The 23,562-nt window shown below is 43.0% G+C and overlaps 2 protein-coding genes across 2 annotated transcripts; both read right to left on the bottom strand.

Annotated features, from left to right (window-relative positions):
- Positions 1 to 2,278: 2,278 nt before the first annotated feature.
- LOC138743971 (chymotrypsinogen B-like) lies at positions 2,279 to 9,360 on the bottom strand. The gene is made up of 7 exons (XM_069899521.1): positions 9,294 to 9,360; positions 9,070 to 9,173; positions 7,466 to 7,545; positions 6,584 to 6,665; positions 4,628 to 4,808; positions 2,536 to 2,669; positions 2,279 to 2,453 (listed from the first exon to the last, which is right to left on the bottom strand). The coding sequence occupies exons 1-7, from the start codon at positions 9,343 to 9,345 to the stop codon at positions 2,292 to 2,294; spliced, it is 795 nt and encodes a 264-aa protein (XP_069755622.1). The 5' UTR covers positions 9,346 to 9,360; the 3' UTR covers positions 2,279 to 2,291.
- Positions 9,361 to 14,542: 5,182 nt separating this feature from the next.
- LOC138743840 (uncharacterized) lies at positions 14,543 to 17,584 on the bottom strand. The gene is made up of 5 exons (XM_069899442.1): positions 17,480 to 17,584; positions 17,107 to 17,293; positions 16,812 to 16,973; positions 15,978 to 16,048; positions 14,543 to 14,865 (listed from the first exon to the last, which is right to left on the bottom strand). The coding sequence occupies exons 1-5, from the start codon at positions 17,582 to 17,584 to the stop codon at positions 14,677 to 14,679; spliced, it is 714 nt and encodes a 237-aa protein (XP_069755543.1). The 3' UTR covers positions 14,543 to 14,676.
- Between the last annotated feature and the right edge of the window lie 5,978 nt (positions 17,585 to 23,562).

Here is a 23,562-nt window from a genome sequence, read left to right as displayed (position 1 = left end):
CAACAGATAGTGGCTTACCTGCTGAGATCTTCCAGCACTTTCTGTTTTCATTGAATTTTCCACTCATTAAATCCCCATTAACCCTTTGTTTACAACATCTGAAGTCATGTTGGATCAAATTCCTATGGTTCTTGTGACAGAGTATATAGATATGTTTTTGGGAGATAAACTGGGAAAGGTTTGTTAGAGTAGGTTACATACAAACATTTTAAAACAAATCTTATTTAAAATACTGGAGCTCGGCCCCATGTTAGACATATTGGGGCCTCTGAGCTTTTGCAAGAACTTTGAAGAGTGCTCAAGAGACTTCACTAATGGAATGTTGTTTACAAAAGGCAACAGATGAAAGATCTTGCTGGAGCCACAGATTGTCTGGAAAAGAACGTTGTTCTAGGAGGGTTGTGTGATTTTGAAAGCAGAGAGAGATAAACAGGTTTTTCTCTCTAAGAGAGAAATAGAGATCACTTGTACAGTGTTACAGCCAGTAGAAGTAGCTGGGACTGGAGCAGGACAAGGTGAAAAGCTTATGGAAAGCCCATTTGAAAGACAGCCTGATCAAAGCCCTTGTGGTTCATGTAAGAGGAGAGGACTGGCTGTCTAATGTTTCACTTGGAATAAGAGAAACAAAAAGAAACTCGGTTGTGACCTGAAAGAAAGAGGTTATCATCTGGAGAACCCTGAGGGGGCAAGTTTTGTCAGCAAGACACTGCAGTGGCTAATTAAAAAGGAATCAGTTGGGGATGTCCTGGAACAGCAAATCTCTTTCTGAAAACTGACAAGGTAATCATTGACATTTCAAGCACCAAAGCCTGGTGAACTTTATAAATGTTAAATTCAGTGCACATTTAGAATTAGAATTAGAAGGGGGTTAAGTTAGGTTAATAATGATAAGTTAAAGTTTAATTCTATTTTCATGTTTAAAGATAATTAAAAGCAACTTTTGTTTAAGTAACCATTTGTCTTGGTGAATATCTATTGCTGCTGGGTTTTGGGGTCCTCTGGGCTTGTAACATTCTAAAAATGTTCAGAAGTATTTTCAAGCCAGTGCATAGGAATATTGTCATCCTCAGGTTCTTTCCATGACCACTTGGAAACAATGCATTCACTTCATAGGATGCCATGAGTGTTCTGTGGTTAGTAAGGGATTATTTAAGGTGGTATGTGAGTGGAAAAACCAGAGGTTGGGAAATATTGATCTAGGTTCATTGCAATTGTCCCTAGTGTCACCATAGAGTCATGCAGCAAGGAAACCTGTCCACACTGATCAAGATGCTTATCTATTCTAAACCTATTTTCCTGCTTTTGGACTATATCCCTCCATTCCAAGTGTCTGTCCAGATGCCCTTCAAATGTCTTTACCACCTCCTCTGTTTGAGGAACTTGTTTCTTAAATATTTCCCTTCTCATTTTAAACCTACATCTTCTAGTTCTAGATTCTCCTTCCTTTCGACTGTGATTATCTACTTTATCTATGCCTCCTGCGCTGTAGTTAAAACAATCCCAGCCTATCCATTCTCTCCTTATAACTGGGTGTCTTCAGAAAGCAGCCTCTGTCCATGAGGACACTCTGCTACCATCAGGAAAAAAGTACAGGAGCTTGAAGACAAGCACTCGATGGCACTAGGACAGCTTCTTTCTTGCTGCCATTAGATTCCTGAATGATCAATGATCCAAAGACACTGCCTTACTTTCTTTTTCTTGCACTATTTTTATTTATTTGTAATGGGGTTTATATAAATGTTTGCACTGCTGCAAAACAACAAATTTTGTGACTTGTTCATGACAATAAATTCTGATTCTACTAAAGCACCTCATTCCAGGCAGCATCCCAGTGAACCACTTCTGCACTCTTTCTACTACTACCCCAGACTTCCTGGGGTGTGACCTAACCAATGTTTTGTGTGTCGTAAACTAGTGTGTATGTGAGTGGCTTCATCTGGCAGTAGGGGGAATGTAGGTAGGTGTATGGGAGAATAAAGTGGATGATTAGTGGGGAGAAACATTGTCTAGTGAGTGGAGGGTCTGTTTCTGTGCTCTCTCTCTCTCTCTCTCCCTCTCTCTCTCCTCTCTCTCTCTCTGACTCCAATGGCAGTTCACATGGGCACAAGGAATAAATGTACACTGCTGGGCTTGTGAAAGGGACCCACTTTCTCAAAGCGAGCACTTCCTAAAAATCAGCAACTGGTTTCGCTTTATATTTCTAGGTGAAGCCTTAAGGAACGACACAGGCTTAACATAAATATTGAATAAATCTGTTTATTTTAACTGATATTGCACATTTTGCCTTGTATTCAGTTGGCAGCAATAGTCTCATCGATCCAGCCTCTGAGTTCAGTCACGTGGGCATAGACTGCAGGGCTTGTGGTGGAACAGGAGCTGCTGCCCCAGGAAACGATGCCAACCAGGTTCCAGACATTGTTCTTCTGGCAGACAAGGGGGCCTCCAGAGTCGCCCTGGAAACAAATGATAGCCCCAGTCTTAGTTTGGTTTTAACAATGGAAGAAAGGTTCAAGTACCTTTGAGCAACTTCATTACCATGCAAGAAGAAGAACCATCTGCACCAGCGCAGATCATGATATCGGTGATCTTGTTGCCCCAGAACTTCTTGCAGTTTGCATTGGAGATTAAAGGGAGTGCTGCTTGCTGGAGCTTGTTAGGTCGTTCAGCAGCTGCAAGGACATTAGACAATACTTGTATCAATAGCCTGACTTCAACCTGTTAAGGTTCATGTTATAGTGCAAAACAAAACTGTGAAGAAGTATGTGCTAACTTGCAAAACAAAGCTTTTCCCTGACATAAACAATTCAATTCTGCTTTTTGTAGATGTAGTTTTATTCTTCAGACTTTAACTTGCCAGAAAAATGATGACATATTTCCTGCCAGGATTTCCTCATCTCCACACCCAGGATAACTCCTCATTTCAACAACTTCAGCCTGGTTAAAAGTTTCATAGAACACCCACTCTGCACACAAACTGGATTACACTCGAAATGGGACACTGAATTGATATCAAAGAAAACGGATAAGCCCATATTAAAACGTGTGATTCAGATATGGCAAAACATAAATCAATGTACCTGACTAAAGGTGGGGATATTTTCTAAAGTACCCTTAATCCAGAACAATTAATATCCATGGCTCTGGATAATAAGATCCTGGATACCTGGTGCTGGAAGGGGATCAGATGTATCGAGGATTGTTATGAGCAATGTCATTCGAACAGCTAAGGAATAAATATGGTTTGTTTAATAAAATGTTATTTTATAAATATGGTTTGTTTAATAAAATGTTATTTTATCTTCAGCTAAGATCTTTCTTAAGAGATCATTTTGGACCATCTTGGGCCCTGCCCATGTGTAATGACATGGAGATTCTAATTCAAAAGGGGAATATGTGTAAATTAATCTCTATGATCTATCTCCTATTTCCAGAGTGAGGCCCTGAAGCCAGGCTTACACAAGACGAGGGAAAGGTGGGAGATAGACTTGAGCACAATAATTCATAAGAGGTGATGGTCAGACCTGTGTCTGGACAGTATGACAGCAGTTATTAATGCCAGGTTCAGGTTGGTGCAATACAATTTCCTGCATCAACTGTACCTCATACCACAAAAAATTACATAAATCTAAATCAGAAATATCAGAAATACGCTTCAGGTGTGGTGTGGAGATTAGAACCTTCATCCACTCAACCTGGCTCTGTACAAAGGTGAGATCTTTCAGGGAGGACCTGGGGGACATTCTGAAAAAAAAATTATAAAGGTGGATACGCCACAGGATCTGGAATTATACCTTCTGGGAAACATTATGGACACGAGGTTTAAACTGTCCGGATATCAAATTCAGTTTGTGAAGGTCACCTTGTCAGTAGCCAGGAAGTGTATAGCAGTCACGTGGAAGTCCGACTCCCAACTAAATATTACACGATGGAATATGGAAATGCAGAGTTGTATTCCCCGGAGAAAATTGCCTACAATTTAAGGAGGAAATATGGGCACATTCATTAGGGTGTGGCAACCCTATCTGCAGCACATTGGTGCACAGATATAATTCTATCCCTTCTGAATAAAGGAAATGCAACAATCTGTGTCAATAGTGAAATGATTGAGATTAATGAAGTGGGTCGTGGTGCAGATGACATGCTCTTGTATTTTGTTCCTTATCTTTTTTATTTTAGGTTACTTTGGGTTTTTCTTAAGTTCCCTTAAAGGTTTCTGACTTTACTGATATTTGATTCTTAGTAATTGTTTAATTTATATAATCTTTTCTTTGTTGTATTAGGTTATGGGAGGGAGGGGAGAGGGTTGGGGGGGAAACTAGTGTCTCTTTGTTGTTGATAGAGATTGGGTTGTTTGTTTGGATTTGTATGAGTCTTTGAAAAGCAGAAATAAAATATTTTTAAAAAGTCTCATAGAACATTACTGCACAAGCCCTTCGACCCTCAATGTGGTGTCAACTTATATATTCCTCCCAAAAAGCAAGGAAAAATGCACTAAACCCTCCCTACCTCGTAACCCTCTATTTTTCTTCCATGTTGAAACTTAAAATTAAAAAAATTCCCTGTCAATGTAAGACCAAAGGAAATAAAAACACAACTTGACAATCTTTAAAGTTAAGAATGGTCATACGGTTAGCACGAGTCCTTCCCCATCCTGTTGTGACACAGTTCATCCCAGCTGGGTAGTAATCGGATGCAGCTGCTAGACAGACAGAGGACACTTTTCTGTTAAATTGAGCAGGGGTTGCAAGCTTCACCACAGAAACATCATAATTAATGGTGTATCTGTTCCACTTGGGGTGTGTAATGACCTGTAACAAAAAAGGACAGGGGTGATGGGTGGGCCCATGACTCACGGTTAAGGTTGGCACTTTCTTGAGATAGTAACTTCAGACTGGGCTGAATTTGATGTCACTATACAAATTAAAAGCCTCATTGGATGAAAAGTAACCAATCAACATTAGGTGAAAACAAATAGAAGGGGTTTTTACATCGAGAAGCTGTCTTATTGCTCAACTCACGATCTATGTAAAAGGGGAATCAGAAAGATGGACTCAGTGTTCACACTGAAAGTGGATCGCGGAGTCCTTTTACGTGGTGAGCTAGCTTCCCAGGGCAAAAGGGGCGGAGTGAAGCACAGCAGCGCCGCCCTCTGCTCTGATGGAGAACATGCACGCCGGGAAGTTCGCAGATGATTCACGCACTTCGGTCGCAGGTTGAGGACGTCATTGCGATGTCATCAGCCACCCCCCCTTTCAAGCAGGTTTCAGCGCTCGTCAGTTTATGTGGAAGACGGTGTGACTTTGCTCCACCTCTGACACTAGGTCCCTTAGCAGAGGAAACATGGAGCTGCCAATTGTTAGGTCTGCTTTGTTCATGAATGAGTGAGACAAACACCAGGCTGAGTCGAAATCAGGGTTCTTTGTTCTTTATTACCGGATTGTAACACTTGCGACCAACCAGGTTAGTCGGAGAATGCATTCTGCCGTTATCAGCAAAATGGTGATTTTTTTATACCCTTGGATATGTGCTTAGAACATCATCATATCATTACTTGTCCAATGACTAAAACTGTTGCTATCCTTTCCCTGCTAGCTTCCTGCCTCTCAATCCATCAATGTCTCTCTTATCTTGTAAGTACAAGGATGCATTTACATCTTGTTACAGCCCTGTACATTCCCATCTCATGATGTTTTACCTTACACAATCCACCTTTGCATTCATTCAGGTAAGTAAAGCGTATAAAAGCCAGAGGAAAGCTGGTTTGAAGGTTCTATGTAAAAGGGGGTTGACACTAAAGATGGAAAAAGGTTGATGCATGCTGTTCACATTTGTGTTGCAATGTTAACAGCTTCAGCTTTTCTTTCTGAATTTGATACACTTCATAGATAATTAATTGGGCTATTATCATATTCTTTGTTAATTTGAACTAAAGTGACCATTGATGTCAAGCTTTAAAGAGTCAGTCAATTCTCGCTTGATAAAAGTGAGATTGAAATGAAAATGCAGTTTATGTTGCTAGTTCATAGCTATAAGTATTTAACAGACCTCATTTTGTTCAGGCTGTGAGCCTCAATCCTAATTGTCTGTTAGCATTGACATTACCAGAGAGGTCACACATTTTAGTACGAGACGTCTGATCCTGTTTGGTTCATGTTTGTACATTGAGCTCATCTTTTCATTCAATCCAAGTACTACTTACAGCTGGAAGGTCTGTGTGTCAGGTCGTAGAGCTGTTACAGAGAAAACTCCATCAAAGGTGGATTGAGACCAGGAGCAGTGTACGAGGAATGTTACATCTGAATCTGTGCCTGCCCACACTTCTTATCATCTCAAGGTAGTGGCTAAAATAATTCTTGTTTCTGCTTGTCATGTTGATTGATTCTGCTATCAGTGTAATGTTGTTTAATGCTTATCATGGAAAGGTGTATTAGTATCGGACACTGGAATACCTTTCATTTCTGCACACGTGGTAAAAGGATATTGCGTTCCATTTGCAAGGCACCAACTATTCACGTTGTTTTGCATCGCAACAGCACCGTAATCTAAATTTGAGGTGTACAGAATCTTTTAGAGGAGTACATACCTTGGCAATGGGCAGAGCCATTTGGCCCAATTCCGTAGTAATGCTTTTGTCGTGGGCACCAACAATAACATAATCTTCAGTGCTGTACCCGGTTAAAGAGAACGAAAAAGAGACAGTGAGTTCACTTTTATTAATAGAAAAGGGGGTAGGGGGTGAGGGGACGAGGGGGTTGGGGGTGGAGGGGTAAAGTTTAGGGGTGGGGAGGCAAGGGGGAGTGGGAGATGGGGAGTGATGGGTTGGGGGGTGAGGGGATGGGGGTCAAGAGGGAGTGGAGTTGGGGGTGGGGGTGGGAGGAAGAGTGGGGATGTGGGGGAGCAAGGGAGTGGGGCGAGAGGGGTGGAGGTTGTGATAGATTGGGGGGGTGGGAGGGTGAATGGGAGTGGGGGTGGGGATGTCAGAGTGGGGGTTGGGGGCTGAGAGAGAGTGAGGGGTTGGAGCCAAGGAGGTGTGGGTGGTGGGGGTTGAGTGGGAGGGGGGTGGTAGATGGGGGCCAAGGGGGAGTGGGGGTTGAGGAGCTGTGGAGACTGGGGTTTGAGGGGGGAAATCGGGGTGAGGGGAGTGGGGGCCAAAGAGGTGTGGGAGTTTACGGGTGGGGGGCCAAAGGGGTGCGGGGGCTGGGCATTGAGGGGAGTGGGGGTGGGGGTTGGGCAGTGGATGGAGGAGTGAAGGAGTGGAGGATGGGGAGGGCGAGGAGCTGGGGGGGTGGAGGGTAGGGAACAGAAGTGGGCCCAGTCACTGTCAATTTCCAATCATCTATTTTACAACTATTCATACTGCTTCTTTGTTCGGTCAATTCCCTTCCACACAGCCTGAGGTTTTCTTTGCCTCAGAATTCACCAGCACATTTGTTTCTCTATTTGCAGGAGTGGCATTAAGACTTACCCCACACCACAGTGTGCAGCAGTGATAACCCAGTTTTCGTTGACCAAGGAACCACCACAGAAATGCCAACCGGAGTCAGTCTGTTACACAAAGAAGGACGTTGCTCATTATTTTCCAAGGATGAAGCTTTTTGGAAGTAAGTAATTTTATTGGAAGGAGACAAAAGTGATGACCCCTTATTGCAAGATGTATTAAAGGGACCAGGAGTCAATTAATGAACCCACACAAGTCTTTAAATGGACAGCATGGTCAGCATAGCAATTAGTACAACGCTGTTCCAGCGCCAGTGATTGGAACCAGGGTTCTCCCCGTGTCTGTGTGAATTTTCCCCGGGGTCTCTGGTTTCCTCCCACTGTTCAAAAGTGTACCGGGGATGTAGGTCAAATGGATGTGAATGGTCAGCATGGGCTCGTGGGCCAGAATGGCCTATTACCACACAGTATGTCTAAATTTAACATTTAATCTTCAAATTGTGGCTTGGTACTAGCGAGTTTATTATGTAACATCTTTATTTAAAACTAAACATGATCAGCGAGAGGTTGATCTCCCATGAATGCTGCTTAAACTGCTTAATCCCTCCAAAGGCTTGTGTTTGGCCTTAGATTCTAGTCGAGTGTCACCTTTATTCAAAAGACAGAGAAGGATAAACCAAGTGATTGCAGAGCAGCTTGTGGGAGGTAATTTGTGTCTCAACCTATTCAATAATGTCATACAATTAGCAATAGTTCAGAAATGTATTAAGAATAGCCAAATTGGACCTGTTAAAGGTAAGTAATTTGAAGAGCACTGTAGAAAATATGATATACAGTAAAATCCGACCATTCAAGGAGATTTAAGGATAATAAACAGGTAAAGTTTGATCATTATTAATGAAACTTTTTTTCATATAAAATACAAAGAGGAAAATACATTTTTTTTACATTTCCGTGACTTCTGCCAAGTGCTTGTTGCAGCTGTGGATCTGTGGTGCTTACACACGCCGACACGCACGCACACATGCATGCACACACATGCACACAAAGCTGAGAGTTTTCAAGGAGTCCAGATCCTCAGGTGGTCTGGATTTCTGTCATCCGGATTTTTGGACTTTTACTGTATCAAGGTTTTAAGAAAGCATTTGATAAAGTCTTGTGAAAGCTTGTTGAGAAAAGATCAGACAAATGTAGACAGATAGAAAACGGATCAACCAACAGAAAGCAGAGAGATGGGTTCAGTGGATGGGGCTTAGAATGAAATTGGGTTAGAACCAGCGGATCCCAATGGTCAGTGCTGAGTTCACTTTCACACAACGTAAAGCTCACTTCAGGAAAGCCAATGCATATAAAGAATTAGGAAAATGGAATGGTTTTCCAATAAGATAGTGGTGACTAAAAACAAAACTATATTATTTAAGGGAATGCCATTGAACTGCAAAGATGCCTACTTTTTAATCTGGTTAAACTGGAATGAGTCAAGTAGTTCTTTAATTGACTCAATCTTGTAATCAAAGAGAGCAATGCAGCAGATGGCCTATCAGATCTTAACCAGGTGGAGTTCAGTGCAGCAATTTCAACAGTTATAAAATACACTTAGTTTTTATAACCAGCTGTATAAACTTAGCCGACCTGCAAGGAAACCTGCCAGGGCCAGGATCCTGGAATAGCCTCTTCACCATTGACAATTCGTGTGTAGCCTGTGATGACAGGGGCGATGGCCGGAGATCCGCAACCTGTTTAGGGGTAGAAAGGAACAATTGTTCTCATTATATGTTATGACGTGTCAGATTATCTGACACGACATCCTCTGTTCCAACAATGAAAAGTAGAACTTTGATTTTGAGCAGTATTACCATAAGTAACTCCAATGAAAGCAAAGCTTGAGAGAAGCCAGAGGAATGCCATGGCTTAAATTACACTGGGTTTCAAGAGATTGGCGATTGGTTTTATATACTCTGGTGGCCGTGAACCTGACACTTGTAAAATTATACCTGGATAACAGAGCATGATATTTTTTAAAAAGTTAAAAAGAAATTCCTATTAAACAAACTAATGAGTGCACATGTTGCTTATTCCCTTCCAAAATAAACAAAAGTGCAAGGAAAGCAAGGTTAGGAAAAAAAATGTGAAAAAAAAAAACCTGGTAAATGTGTTGAACAGTTGAATGTATCCAATAATTGTTTGCACACTTGCAGTCTTTTGTGCATTATTTCTCAGGATTCCAGCACTTTACCACAATATGTACTCCATGAGCATTTTTGTACAGGCTAATACAGTTCGATGATTGTTTCCTGGGCATCTTCACTTTCATTCTGTTTCTTAATCCGTTAAAGAAAATACAAAGTTGGTTTCTGAGAAAACAAACCGGTCATTGTCAGTGCTTGCCAACTCTCTAAAGGCCTATGTAGTTACTGAGTGCAAATGTAACTTGATGCATGTTTTTGTGAGAGTCTGCATTAAGGGCTCTGCAGAAATTCAAGAGCCTGGAAAGATTAGAGTCATCAATCTCACTGAAATCTCATGTATTAACTATCTTTCAGTTGGAAGACTGAGCTGGAACTTACTCCAATCTCACACTGTGTGGAGCAGGAGAGAACCTGAGGAATGAAACGTGGAAGTCTTCAGATGCTGTGATTGTAGTAAAAACACACAGACAAGCTGGAGGAGCTCTACCAGTCTCGCAGCGTTCAGAGGAGGTAAAGATATATACCAATGATTCGGGCCTGAGCCTTTCTTCAAGGAATAAGTAAAGAACAGGAAGGCATCAGAATAAAGACAAAACTGGCTGGGGGGAGGAGCCCAGACCAACAAGAGGTGTTAATTGGATATAATGAGAGGAAAGGTGAGAATTGATTTTGACTCTATGAAAGGAGTCAGAGAGAGAGAGAGAGAGAGAGTACTGGGGGGAAAGACCAGGGGGAAGAAGGGGGGAAGGAGTTAACAGAAACCAGAGATGTCAATATTAATGAGATCTGGTTGGAGGATACCCAGATGGAAGATGAGGTGTTGTTCCTCCAATTTGCCAGTCGTCTCTGTCTGGCAATGCACGAGACCATGGACAGACATGTCAGCAAGGGAGTGGGTCGCAGAATTGAGATGGGTGGTCAGGGGAGATCCATACTGTTGCAGAGGACAGAGCTCAGATACTCACTCAGATGCCTTGGTTTAAATTACAAGGCATTTTAAGGGATTGTTGATGGGCAATCATATTCTTCAGGTACCATGAATGTTGGGTTCATTGTGCAGTATAATTTTGGTTTGACCATATAGAAATTTCCCTCATTTCAGAGCAGCATAATATTTGGGACACTTAGCTTCACAGGTGTTTGTGAGTACCTGAGTATGTAAATAACCTTGAATAAAACCTGGAATGTGCACTTTAATCACATGTGTATTGTTTGATTATAAATGTAAAACTGTGGAGCACAGGGGCAAATAAAGGAAAAAAAGTCTGTCCCAAACATTATGGAGGGCTCTGTGTCTTCTCTCTCCCTCTTAAGGTCAAAGGTTCTCTGCTATGCCTCCATTATCTTGTTCCCTTTCTTGTTTCTCAGTCCAACCTGCGTGGGTATTCTTCCTGCATATCGTCCCTCATCACTCAGCTGAAGTTGTTTCCATAACTAATATTGTTGCAAGTCTTCCTATTTCTTCCTTTTGACTGTTACCCCATATCCTGGCGTGTTCGTGGCAGGTTTGAGGGGCTGGATCCCACTCCTGTCTGTACTTCTGCCCTTAAGTGGCTGTATGCCCAAGACTCCTTTAACTATCAGCGATTAATTGCTCTAAAAAAATTTTGCTTTCCCTTTTTGTTATCTCCCAGACTTTGATTTCTCTGCCTTTCAACTCATGCCTTTCCAACCCAGGCTTCTCTACATCCAAGAGGACTGGATAAAAAAAAAAGTATCATGTGTCCCAGAAAGTTGTAAAGAAATTAACTAAATGTTGGTGGTGCTGAACTGATAGATGTGGAGAAGTCATGTTAAAATAATTTCAGTGCATCGCCTGCTGGCAGCATTAATTCATTGTCACTGCTTAGTAATTACACTGCAAAGTGCAATGTTTTAGAGTGGTGGTTCTCAACCTTTTTTCTCACCTAAAGTTTTTTTTTTACTTACCATGGACATAAGAAACTCACAAACCACCAGTGTGGGGTGTTGGGGGGAGGGGGGAGGGGAAGGTGGGGTGGAGTGGTGCTGCTGGCAAGCTCAAGTTCCATCCCAAACCGTTGGTGGAAAATTTGTTTGGGTGGGATTTTTTTTCCGGGAGGATACTTAACCCACCTCTGACATCCCCCTCCCCCCACAACCACGGACAAGAAGAAGAAACCTAGGAGAGAGCCCCACAAGGTGGGGGAGCACAGCAGAGAAGCAGCGTGGAGCTTGGTGGGCGTAGGACTTGCACCAAGTCGTGGGATACTGGAGACCGGCTTCAGCGAACCAGGCATGGGGACTGGGATTCATAAAGGGGACGATGCTGAGCCGGGCTCCTGAGGGCCTCGGGCACTGACAGCTTCTTAATCTCATCGGGGGTTCAGAACTAGGGCCCGAGGAGGGTGGAGCTCATGTCCAACACTGAAACAGACAGGTTGCTGTGAAGCTACAGAAGTTATGGGAGCACAAGAGATGGCAGCATCAGAGAAGGTGGTGAGATCCATGGACACGATGTCTCTGAAGGGACTCTCTTTTGCTTCTTTTTCTTGAATTGTCGTGGTGCTGGGTTAGTGGCACTGCGTTGTGTACTTTTACAGGCCAAAGGAAAGCAAATTTTTTGCATGTAGTAATAAAGACCAGAGGAGCAGAAATGAGCAATTCAGCCCATTGAGTCTGGCCCACCATTTAATCATGAGTGGATCCATTTTCCCACTCAGCCCCACTGCCTGGCCTTCTCCCCATGACCTTTGGTGCCCCGGCTAATCAAGAACCTATCAATCTCTGTCTTAAATACACCCATTGACCTGGCCTCCACAATCACCTGTGGCAAAAAATTTCCTCCGCATCTGTGTTCCAAGCAGACGCCCTTCAATCCTGAAGTGCCCTCTTGTCCTAGGTTCTCCCACCATGGGAAACAACCTTCCTACATCTACTCTGTCTGCATCATGTTTAAATGAGATAGACCCTCATTCTCCTAAATTGCAAAGATTACAGGCCAAGAGCTGTCGAATGCTCCTCATAAGACAACCCTTTCATACCCGGAATCATTCCTGTGAACATCCTCTGAACCCTTTCCAACATCAGCACATCCTTTCTTAAATGAGGAGCCAAAAACTGCTCACAATACCCCAAATGAGGTCTCACCAGGGCCTTATCAAGCCTCAACATCACATCCCTGCTCTTGTATTCTATTCCTCTTGAAATGAACGCCAGCATTGCATTTGCCTTCTTCACCACTGACTCAACCTGCAAGTTTACCTTTAGGCTATCCTGCACGAGGACTCCCAGGTCCCTTTGCAATTTTCTCTCCATTTAAAAAATAGCCTGCCCCTTTTCTTTACTTTTTTTTGAATATTTTATTTAAATTTGTAACATGTATTAATATCTAAATACAGGATTGTCTTTCATTCGTCTAAACAATAATACATAGTATTTTATACCCTCTCCTAAAATAATAACCCCTGAAAAATAAAACAAAGAAAGAAATAGAAAAGAAAAAAAGAAAAATACATCTGGTTACTAAAATTACAATCAATTTAGTCAAATTTTGCCTCTGCATTATTAAACCTATAAACACCAAGAAGTTGATAAGGTTTTGAGGTTAAGGGGATAATTTTGTTTATTTTCAACCAAAGTGAATGATTCTACACTTTCTGACATTGTGTTTTATTTGCCACTTCTCTACCCATTCTCCTAATCTGTCCAAGACTTTCTGCAGCCTCACTGTTTCCTCTGCACCATCTGCTCCTTCATCTACAAACTTAGCCACAAAGCCATTCATTACATAATCTAAATCATTAATATACAACATAAACGGTCGCAACACTGACCCCTGTGGAAAACCACTAGCAACTGGCAGCTATCAGAATATGATCCCTGTATTCCAATCTCTCTGGCTACTGACATTCAGTCAATGCTCTACCCACGCTAGTATGTTTCCTGTTTTACTATGGGTCTTATCTTGTTAAGTAGCCTGATGTGTGGCACCTTGTCAAAGGCCTTCTGAAAATCCAAATACACAACATCCACTGCATCTCCTTTACCCAGCCTGCTTATCACTTCCTCAAAGAATTCTAGTTTTGCTAAGCAAGATTTTCCCTTGAGGAAACCATGCTGGTTTTGGTCTATCCTGTCAAGTGCCTCCACATACTCATCCTTTAAAATCGACTCCAACTTCTTCCCAAACACTAACGTCAAGCTAACTGGTCTATTATTTCATATCTCCGCCTCCTCCATTCTTGAATAGTGGGTGACATTTGCAATTTTCCAGTCCTCTGGGACCATACCAGAATCTATTGATTCTTAAAAGATTATTACCAATGCCTCCATCATCTCTACCGTTACTTCTTTTAGAACCCGAGGGTGCCATCCATCTGGTCTGGAAGACTTATCCACCCTTAGACTATTCAGTTTTCTGAGCACTTTCCCCCTTTAAATCATAACTGCACTCATTTCCCTCCCCTGATACCCTTCGACATCTGGCACAGTGAAAACTGATGCAAATTTTGCATTTAGTTCCTCTGCCATCTCCTTGTCTCCCATTATTATTTCTTCAGCTTTATTTTCTAGTGGTCCAATAGCTACCCTCATCTTTCTTTTAAAGGAATATTCACCATTGAAAGGATTAAATATTCTGTTCATAGAACAAGGACAGATATTGTCCATGTGTTAAAGATTTGGATTCTACAATATTACAAAGCCCAAGACAAATGTTAGCAAGTTTAAATGCTTTTGTAAGTGTCTTTAACCATCTGTTATCGGACTTGTCAGCCACAAACGAGCCTGCAGCTGACGTGGACTTTTTACCCCCTCCATAAATCTTCGTCCGCGAAGCCAAGCCAAAGAAAGAAATAAGCTTAGCTGTAAATTTGCTGAATAAATAACAAAATTCTATATAGTTAATTTAACATTTGGGACATCCTGTGACAAAGAAAGAGACTGTCCTCCAGAAGTTGTTTTTCTCAAGGGAGTAGTAAGTTTATTTCAACAGCAAAATTACAAATTACACCTTTAAATCCATACAACACAAACCGGAGGACATATTTCTTAAACAGAAATGCCATTAGCAGATAGCAGAAGTGTAAAGCTAGTTCTTGCCCTGATGACAGTCATTACCAATTTTCCTGCAGTAACAAATCGCATTAAAAAACCTGCAGTAACAAAAGGCACATAGGTCACAACAAGGCAGAGTATGGCCAAAGCAGGACTCCAAGTGTCGCACACATCTCCGAGGTGAACGCTCTGATCTGTCCATCTCAAGTGTATTGGACACTGGCTGCAAGAAAAACATTCAAATTTAAAGGCTATGAAATCCAAGTTACAAAACATGGCTCCAAATCTGCAATATGAAGAACTTCCATATTTGATGTTCAAGCACTCTGCAGTTTGCGCCTCCTCATTCTATGCTGTAAATAAATAGTACACTATAAACCTGGTACTATGGAAATCAGCTTGGCTTCTTGCATATGTAGGTCATGTGCAAGTGGCTAAACCATTCTGAAGTGGCTCGGGTGAGGCGTGTGCCCTGACATCCAGCAGGTCTAAGCCTGACAACGGGCAGATGAGCTTTCTGTGTACTGAAGAGCATCTGAACTCATGAGGAGGAGGATACCTTTAGGTTTCTCTGCCTGAAGAAACACCCACAATGTCAAGAAATACAAATTATCCCAGAGCTGATTAGCCAAGGCTGAGATTGATGCTAATGCAGCCTTGCTAGTGATGGAAGGGACGAAGCGAGCCAAGCACAATGCAGCTGAGCTAGGCTGTTGAAGCCTCTAATGTATCACAATGGCACAGTGACATTGGCTCTGACATGACTATTAATAATTGTGCAAAAATATTGAGCTTTGGCTTTATTTGAACTAAGAAACAAAACACAATTTATATTAAATAAATTAAAACATTAAACAGCACAAGAACATGCACTAATGTTGGAGCAGAATAGAGGATAACAATTTCATTGAAACCACTCTGATAGGTTCACCTTTCAATCCAGTTAAATTTAAACTTTTTTTTGAAGTAAAAAAATCTGTCATTAACTCTGCAAAGTCCGTTTAAGTCGTGCATTTCAGGTAAAAGGAAATTTGTCCACTAACAAAAAAAATCTAGAATTTTTTTTTTAAAAAGTGCTCTTCTGAGATTTCTGTAAGAAGATAAATAAACATAAAACTTTTCTTTATGAGGTGCATATCCATTCGCAAAATGGAGCATTTTCTTGGAACACATCCCCATAATGCAGTTTTCACCTGTAATTAAAGGCCATTTGGCACAATAAGACAGGGAAGTCTAATGTCTAGAGAAGATAAAAACCGTCGCAAAACAACAAATTTCGTGACATGTTTGTGACATTAAATTCTGATTCTGATGATGGTTGAAACTAATATTTACCTCAGAATTGGGTATCTTCTTTCCTAACATGTGATGTTTCTTACCAAAGCCTGTTGTTCCATCCAATGGACCTAGATTCACAATATTAATATTATTCCTAAAAATGCACATCCTGTTCATGCAAAACATACATTTTAAAACATGAAACTGTGAAGTGGTCAAATTCAATAATATTGACAAAAAATAAAGCTGCTTCACAAACCACTCTCCTGGTTTCTACCTACATTCCATTCTCAAACAATGAGAGCCAGTTAAGGAATTGCATGCTGTGACATTAGCATCCTCCAAGAGATGATTTGGAGACATGAGAGGGTAACAAAACAAAAGGACCAGAAGAATTTTTGTGAAAACAAAAATAAGAGAAAGAAAACAAGAACAGAGACAAGGGATAAGGGCTGGCTGTCATTTATCCAGCAGACTCACTCAAAGGTAGAGAAGTTTAAAGCTAAGATGGCAATTGTTATTTCTGAAGCAGATATACTGTATCACAAAAGAATTCAATATATTTAGATGTTTCAGGTATAATTCCAGCCCCCCCCCCCCCCACCCAAGTCCTGCCATCCTCGCTAAAGTTGGCTGGGGCACCCTTCCCAGTTTAATGATACATTTCCTCTCGCTGGCTGACCACGGGGTGACAGCCCCTGTACTCGACCCGATGAAGCCAGCGCAGCATTTCATCCCCTGGATGAAAGTAGAATGATTAACTGAAGGTGCTACATTTGGAAGATACTGTGTGATCCGCGCCACTTCCCCGTTCAGAGCCCGTTCAACAGTCCCGGCTCCCACGGCGGATTCCTCGCTCGGTGAGATGAAACAGAGCTCGTTCGTACGCACCTCTGGCAGAAACGAGGGGGATGCCTCTCCTCTGGAAAGCACGGCTGCCGGACGTGGCCGCATCCCGAACGGCGTGGGAATCCAGATGTGTTCCGCTGGTGCCAGAGCGGAGAACCACCTGCAGAGCGCAGCACCACAGGAGCGCGGCGGTCGGCATGAGCCCTGCGGGAGAAAAGGGGCATCATTCCCTCTGGCAGCACCACCCTGCCCTCTTACCACTCGTGTGCCGCACGCTGACCGGGGTTCAACCATGATCCACGCATCTGCCTCGACCAAACCACTCATCATCATTTACCCAAAAGACAGCCCATGGGGTGCAAGCAAACTTTGCCCCAGTCAGCGCCGCTGGGAGCCACTGCCGAGGTTTCAGCATCCTTGCTCCGAGCGCCTGGTTTATATGCACGGGCTGGGCTCACTGCAGCGTCACGCTGACGCCAGTCCAGGGATTTCCAGCCAGTCCTGCAAACATTTATATAAACCACCTGACCAAAATAAATAAGGATAGGGGAAGAAAAAGACAAAGGAGTGAATGTGGTTCATCATTCAGGAAACTGATGGCAGCAGGGAAGAAGCTGCCCTTGCACTGCTGAGTGCTTACCTGCAAGCTCCTCCAAGAAGGTCTGGGAGGTGTTGGAATCTTGAGGATAGCGGCTGCTTTCTTAACTCACCGCCTCTTGTCGATGTCCTGGATGGACGTGAAGTCTGGTGCCAGTGATGTCGCAGGCCGAGTTAACGACCTTCTGGAGTTTTGTCTTGTGCATTGGCAGCTCCATACCAGATGGTCATGCTCTCCATGGTACACCTGTAGAAGTTCTTGACATGCTGAATCAAGACTCTCTTAATAATGTTGATCAAGGGTTCCAGCGCAAAGCTCTGACCATTTTCTCCCACTGCATTTCCTCAATCCTTTGGGTTTCTCCAGCAGATTGTGTTTTACTTCAGATCTCAGCAACTGCATTTTTCCTAATTTAGATCGATGCTAGTCTTGATTAAAAGGATAGTACTCTCAGACTGGCTGTAGAGTCTTGATCTGCACCAGGACTTTTTTGCACAACATTGGGTACGGCCCTTTAGTACAATGCTGGACTATTGGGAATGTATTTCCACTAAGCGTTACATTGAAATAAACAGCGTCTTCATTGTTGGGGTCTTTCATGGCTTGGTTCAGCATCATGCTGAAGAAGATTGAAAAGAGGGTTGGCGCGAGAACACAGCCTTGCTTCACGCCATTGTTAATGGAGAAGGGTTCAGAGAGCTCATTGCTGTATCTGACCCGACCTTGTTGGTTTTCGTGCAGTTGGATAATCATGTTGAGGAACTTTGGGGGACATCCGATGCGCTCTAGTATCCGGTACCGCACGGATGGCAGTCTCTTCAATCTGAGGCGCCTGCAAGCTCACACCAAGACACAAGAGAAACTTGTCCGTGAACTACTCTTTGCAGATGATGCCGCTTTAGTTGCCCATTCAGAGCCAGCTCTTCAGCGCTTGACGTCCTGCTTTGCGGAAACTGCCAAAATGTTTGGCCTGGAAGTCAGCCTGAAGAAAACTGAGGTCCTCCATCAGCCAGCTCCCCACCATGACTACCAGCCCCCCCACATCTCCATCGGGCACACAAAACTCAAAACGGTCAACCAGTTTACCTATCTCGGCTGCACCATTTCATCAGATGCAAGGATCGACAATGAGATAGACAACAGACTCGCCAAGGCAAATAGCGCCTTTGGAAGACTACACAAAAGAGTCTGGAAAAACAACCAACTGAAAAACCTCACAAAGATAAGCGTATACAGAGCCGTTGTCATACCCACACTCCTGTTCGGCTCCGAATCATGGGTCATCTACCGGCACCACCTACGGCTCCTAGAACGCTTCCACCAGCGTTGTCTCCGCTCCATCCTCAACATCCATTGGAGCGCTTACACCCCTAACGTCGAAGTACTCGAGATGGCAGAGGTCGACAGCATTGAGTCCACGCTGCTGAAGATCCAGCTGCGCTGGATGGGTCACGTCTCCAGAATGGAGGACCATCGCCTTCCCAAGATCCTGTTATATGGCGAGCTCTCCACTGGCCACCGTGACAGAGGTGCACCAAAGAAAAGGTACAAGGACTGCCTAAAGAAATCTCTTGGTGCCTGCCACATTGACCACCGCCAGTGGGCTGATAACGCCTCAAACCGTGCATCTTGGCGCCTCACAGTTTGGCGGGCAGCAACCTCCTTTGAAGAAGACCGCAGAGCCCACCTCACAAACAAAAGGCAAAGGAGGAAAAATCCAACACCCAACCCCAACCAACCAATTTTCCCTTGCAACCGCTGCAATCGTGTCTGCCTGTCCCGCATCGGACTTGTCAGCCACAAACGAGCCTGCAGCTGACGTGGACTTTTTACCCCCTCCATAAATCTTCGTCCGCGAAGCCAAGCCAAAGAGAAGAAAGACATTGAAATACCATCTTCCCTTTCAGGTCTCAGCCATCATCACTGAAACAATTTGTCATTAGCTGATAGTGGATCTATCAGCACTAATATTATCTATTTATTGATTTTAATTACACTTCCATGTAGCTCGATTGAGAGGGTGCTTTTGTCTCTTCTGTGCTGTTCTGACAAAAAAAAAATCAGTATTCAATTTGCCTCCTTGATTGATGATCCGCCCCAACATGTCTTTTTCAACTTTACTCTCTGATATAAGTCAGGGAGTACAGATGGCTTCCATTTATCTTTTTACTGAATGTGCAGTGTAAAAAGGTGTGGTGTAATGTTAGAAACAGGGGAAGCAACAAATACAATTTGGTGGGTCAGAGACCATGATAGATGGAGAGACATGATCACCCACGTTGAACAGCAAGGTACCTGAACAAAAGTGTAAACTAGGTTCATCTTGTCTCATACTGATTTGTATTTTGTCAGGAAGGTGCAGCAAGCAGTTGAGAAGGCAATAAGAAGTTTTGAGAACAGGTCCAAGGATGCCATACTATGATTATGTAGTAGCACATTGAGACTATGGCTAAAGTAATGTGGACAATTTTGGTTTTCTTGCCATAAAAGGGGTGCAATTCATTATACCGGGTCTTGGAGTGCTAAAGGTACCTTCATATAAAATATTCTGCACCATTGTTGGTAGTGAGCAGTCCATGTAGATCAGACTTGCTTGGCACTGCAATCTGACATTCATTCAAAAAGAGGGATAGAATCTGAGGCCTTCATTTTTGTGTGGACTAATTTTAACATCAACACTTGAATGACACTATTGTGATTGTTTGGTAAAAATGTAGCTAATTCTGGAGTATGGATCTTCGACTAGTATGTTGTCAGATCCACATGATATGTTTTAACCAGTGCACTTTTTGATGTTGCATAGAGTGAATCAAATTGGCTGATAGTAGAGACCTCAGGAGGCAGCCAAGAAGGATCACTCGCTCAGCTCTGTTGACCGCAAGTGGTTGAATTTGCCAGAGTATTGACTTTTGGATTCATTAGGCAGGGATTCACCATCACTGCCACTTCGGAGTAGCTCTATTGTCCAAACCCCTGGACCAGATTATTTCCCACAGACAGTTTATTCACTAAAACAGCTTAATATATCAAAAATAAATTATGTTGAAAGATTTTTTTTTAAATCCAATTTTGATTATTTATCTAAATATTTAAGTTTACATCTGGCCACGCATCACAGGCTGTAGCAGTTCGAGAGGCAGCTCACTACCACCTTCAAAAGAAAATGAGGGATGAGTAATTAAATCCTAGCAGTAAATCACAAAAGTCTGTAGACACCGTGGTTGAAGTAAGAACACAAAATGCTGGAGAAGCTCAGCGGGTCAAACAGTGTCCTTTATGCAACAAAGGCTTGAGGCCTTCATCAAAGTATGAGAAAATGTCATCAAGCATCGAACAAAAGAGTAGGAGAGGGGAAGGGGAGTGGCAAAAGCAGGGGATGATAGGTGGAGAAAGGAGGGAGGGGACATTAGCAATGAGGGGACTTGGGGGATGATACGGCTGGGTGGGTGAAAGAATTGGAAGAACAGGAAAAGGGGACAGGGGAAAGAAAAGGCAAGCAGGTTTAAGGTAAAGCAGTAAAGTCAATGTTCATGTGGCTGGAGGGTGCCCAGACAGAAAATAAGGTGCTGTTCCTTCAATCTGCAGGTGGTCAGGTTAGGGTAATACATAAGGCCATGGACAGATATGTGAGTGTGGGAGTGTGACTCAGAATTGAAATGGTTGACCACTGGAACATCACTGTGGTTGCCAACGGATTGGAAGTGCTGAGCAAAGTGACCTCCCAGTCTGCGACCCATCTCACCAATGTAGAGAATGCCACATAGGGTGCACTGGATGCAGTAAATAAGCCCTCAATGTGTACAGGTGAAATGTTGCTTCACTTGAAAGGCCTGTTTGGGACCTCGGACCGTGATGAGGGAGGAGGTGTGGACGCAAGTGTTGCAGCTCCTGCGGGCATAGGAGAAGGTGCCAGGAGTGTGATGGGTTGGAGGGATGAGTACCTGAGGAAATCGCGGAGGGAGTGGTCCCTGCGGACGGTCGAGAGGGGAGGAGAGGGAAAAATGTGTCTGGTGGTGGGATCCTGCAGTAAGTGCTGGAAATTCCTGCGGATAATGCGTTGGATGTGGAGGCTGGTGAGGATGAGGGGGTTTCTATGTTTGTTGTGTCAATCAATCAATTAATTAATTAACAATTAAATGCTGCTCAGCCCACAGTCCTTTGAATGAATAAAATTAGATGACATCTATCCATTTGAGTGACCATGGAACCAACCTTTCAGAATGATGCTCCATCATTTTTCAGATGAATATAAAAGAATTAGGTTCATCCATCATCTATTTAGAGGATACACGATGCTGGAGAAACTCAGCAGGTCAGACGATGCACTTTAGATAGCAAAGATAAAGATACATAACCAATGTTTCAGGCTTGAGCCCTTCATCAATGTTCCTTGATGAAGGACTCAAGCCCAAAATGTTAGTTATGTATCTTTATTGCTATAAAGTGCACTATCTGACCTGCAGAGTTTCTCCAGCATTGTGTTCTTACTTCAACCACAGTGATACTCACGTCAAACTAGAAGTCGTGATTAATAGGCTTGTAGAGGTATCACGTCTCACATGTTGCTGGCCTGGTTCCAATGCAGGTACTGAGGGAGGGGTTTGAGCGTAACTGCCTTTACAGGAGTTCTGAGGAGAGGAGGCCAGCCCATTAGACACCACTGGCAGTTGCACAGTGGTTCCACCACACACGGTGTCTGCAGATTTTGGTGTTTTTCATCTATTTAGATGATCAGAATTTTACATGTCCACATGTCCACAGGTTTGAGAAGTACTCTTAAAGAAACCTTCATGAATTGCTGTAGAGCATTTTGTAGATACCAGGGCCTCAAAACGCAGCCACCATGGAATTTCCTGGATAAAAACTGATCTGCTTCATGTTATTCTGGTCAGTGTGAGCAATATTCCTTTCGCCACTGCCACATAATTCTCAATGTAAAATACTATCAAATATCGAGATGTTTATTCTCTGAGCAGAATGGATTCAAAGTGCACTTTATGAATTTGAGGGAATAAAAAAGTCAATTAAATGAAATGCGGAAGAGACCAATGCACTTTTGTTTTTTTGAACATTTAATGAAGACCAAATTGTTTCAATTTAAATGATCAGAAATACATTTGGATTTTAAAAAGGAGTTTGTTTTTGTTGGCAAGAGACTGAGCTAATTATTTTTCCTGGAAGCATGTACATTTGTAAGTTAGTGTTGAACCTTAAATGTACTTTATAGCTACCATAAAGGAAATTTGGAAGTTCTTTCAAGAAAACATTTAGGTCTGATTCATCGTTTCAAATATTATTGCCTCTTCATTAGTGTCCACCACTGAGAAGGACAAGATTTATAGCTTATTCCTGATTGAGTTTGGGAAGATAGTAGTAAGCTGCTGATCTGAACCCGTATTCTGCATAGAAAGGGTTATCAGTTTGACAGTTCAAGGATTTTGATATGTCTTCTTTCTTCTTTTGGCTTGGCTTCGCGGACGAAGATTTATGGAGGGGGTAAAAAGTCCACGTCAGCTGCAGGCTCGTTTGTGGCTGACAAGTCCGATGCGGGACAGGCAGACACGATTGCAGCGATTGCAGGGGAAAATTGGTTGGTTGGGGTTGGGTGTTGGGTTTTTCCTCCTTTGCCTTTTGTCAGTGAGGTGGGCTCTGCAGTCTTCTTCAAAGGAGGTTGCTGCCCGCCAAACTGTGAGGCGCCAAGATGCACGGTTTGAGGTGTTATCAGCCCACTGGCGGTGGTCAATGTGGCAGGCACCAAGAGATTTCTTTAGGCAGTCCTTGTACCTTTTCTTTGGTGCACCTCTGTCACGGTGGCCAGTGGAGAGCTCGCCATATAACACGATCTTGGGAAGGCGATGGTCCTCCATTCTGGAGACGTGACCCATCCAGCGCAGCTGGATCTTCAGCAGCGTGGACTCGATGCTGTCGACCTCTGCCATCTCGAGTACTTCGACGTTAGGGATGAAAGCGCTCCAATGGATGTTGAGGATGGAGCGGAGACAACGCTGGTGGAAGCGTTCTAGGAGCCGTAGGTGATGCCGGTAGAGGACCCATGATTCGGAGCCGAACAGGAGTGTGGGTATGACAACGGCTCTGTATACGCTTATCTTTGTGAGGTTTTTCAGTTGGTTGTTTTTCCAGACTCTTTTGTGTAGTCTTCCAAAGGCGCTATTTGCCTTGGCGAGTCTGTTGTCT

The sequence above is a fragment of the Narcine bancroftii genome, chromosome 10, assembly GCF_036971445.1.
Source record: "Narcine bancroftii isolate sNarBan1 chromosome 10, sNarBan1.hap1, whole genome shotgun sequence".
Taxonomy (NCBI): Eukaryota; Metazoa; Chordata; class Chondrichthyes; order Torpediniformes; family Narcinidae; genus Narcine; species Narcine bancroftii.
Note: the sequence above shows the minus strand (reverse complement) of the source record. Positions and strands in the feature narration are given on the sequence as shown.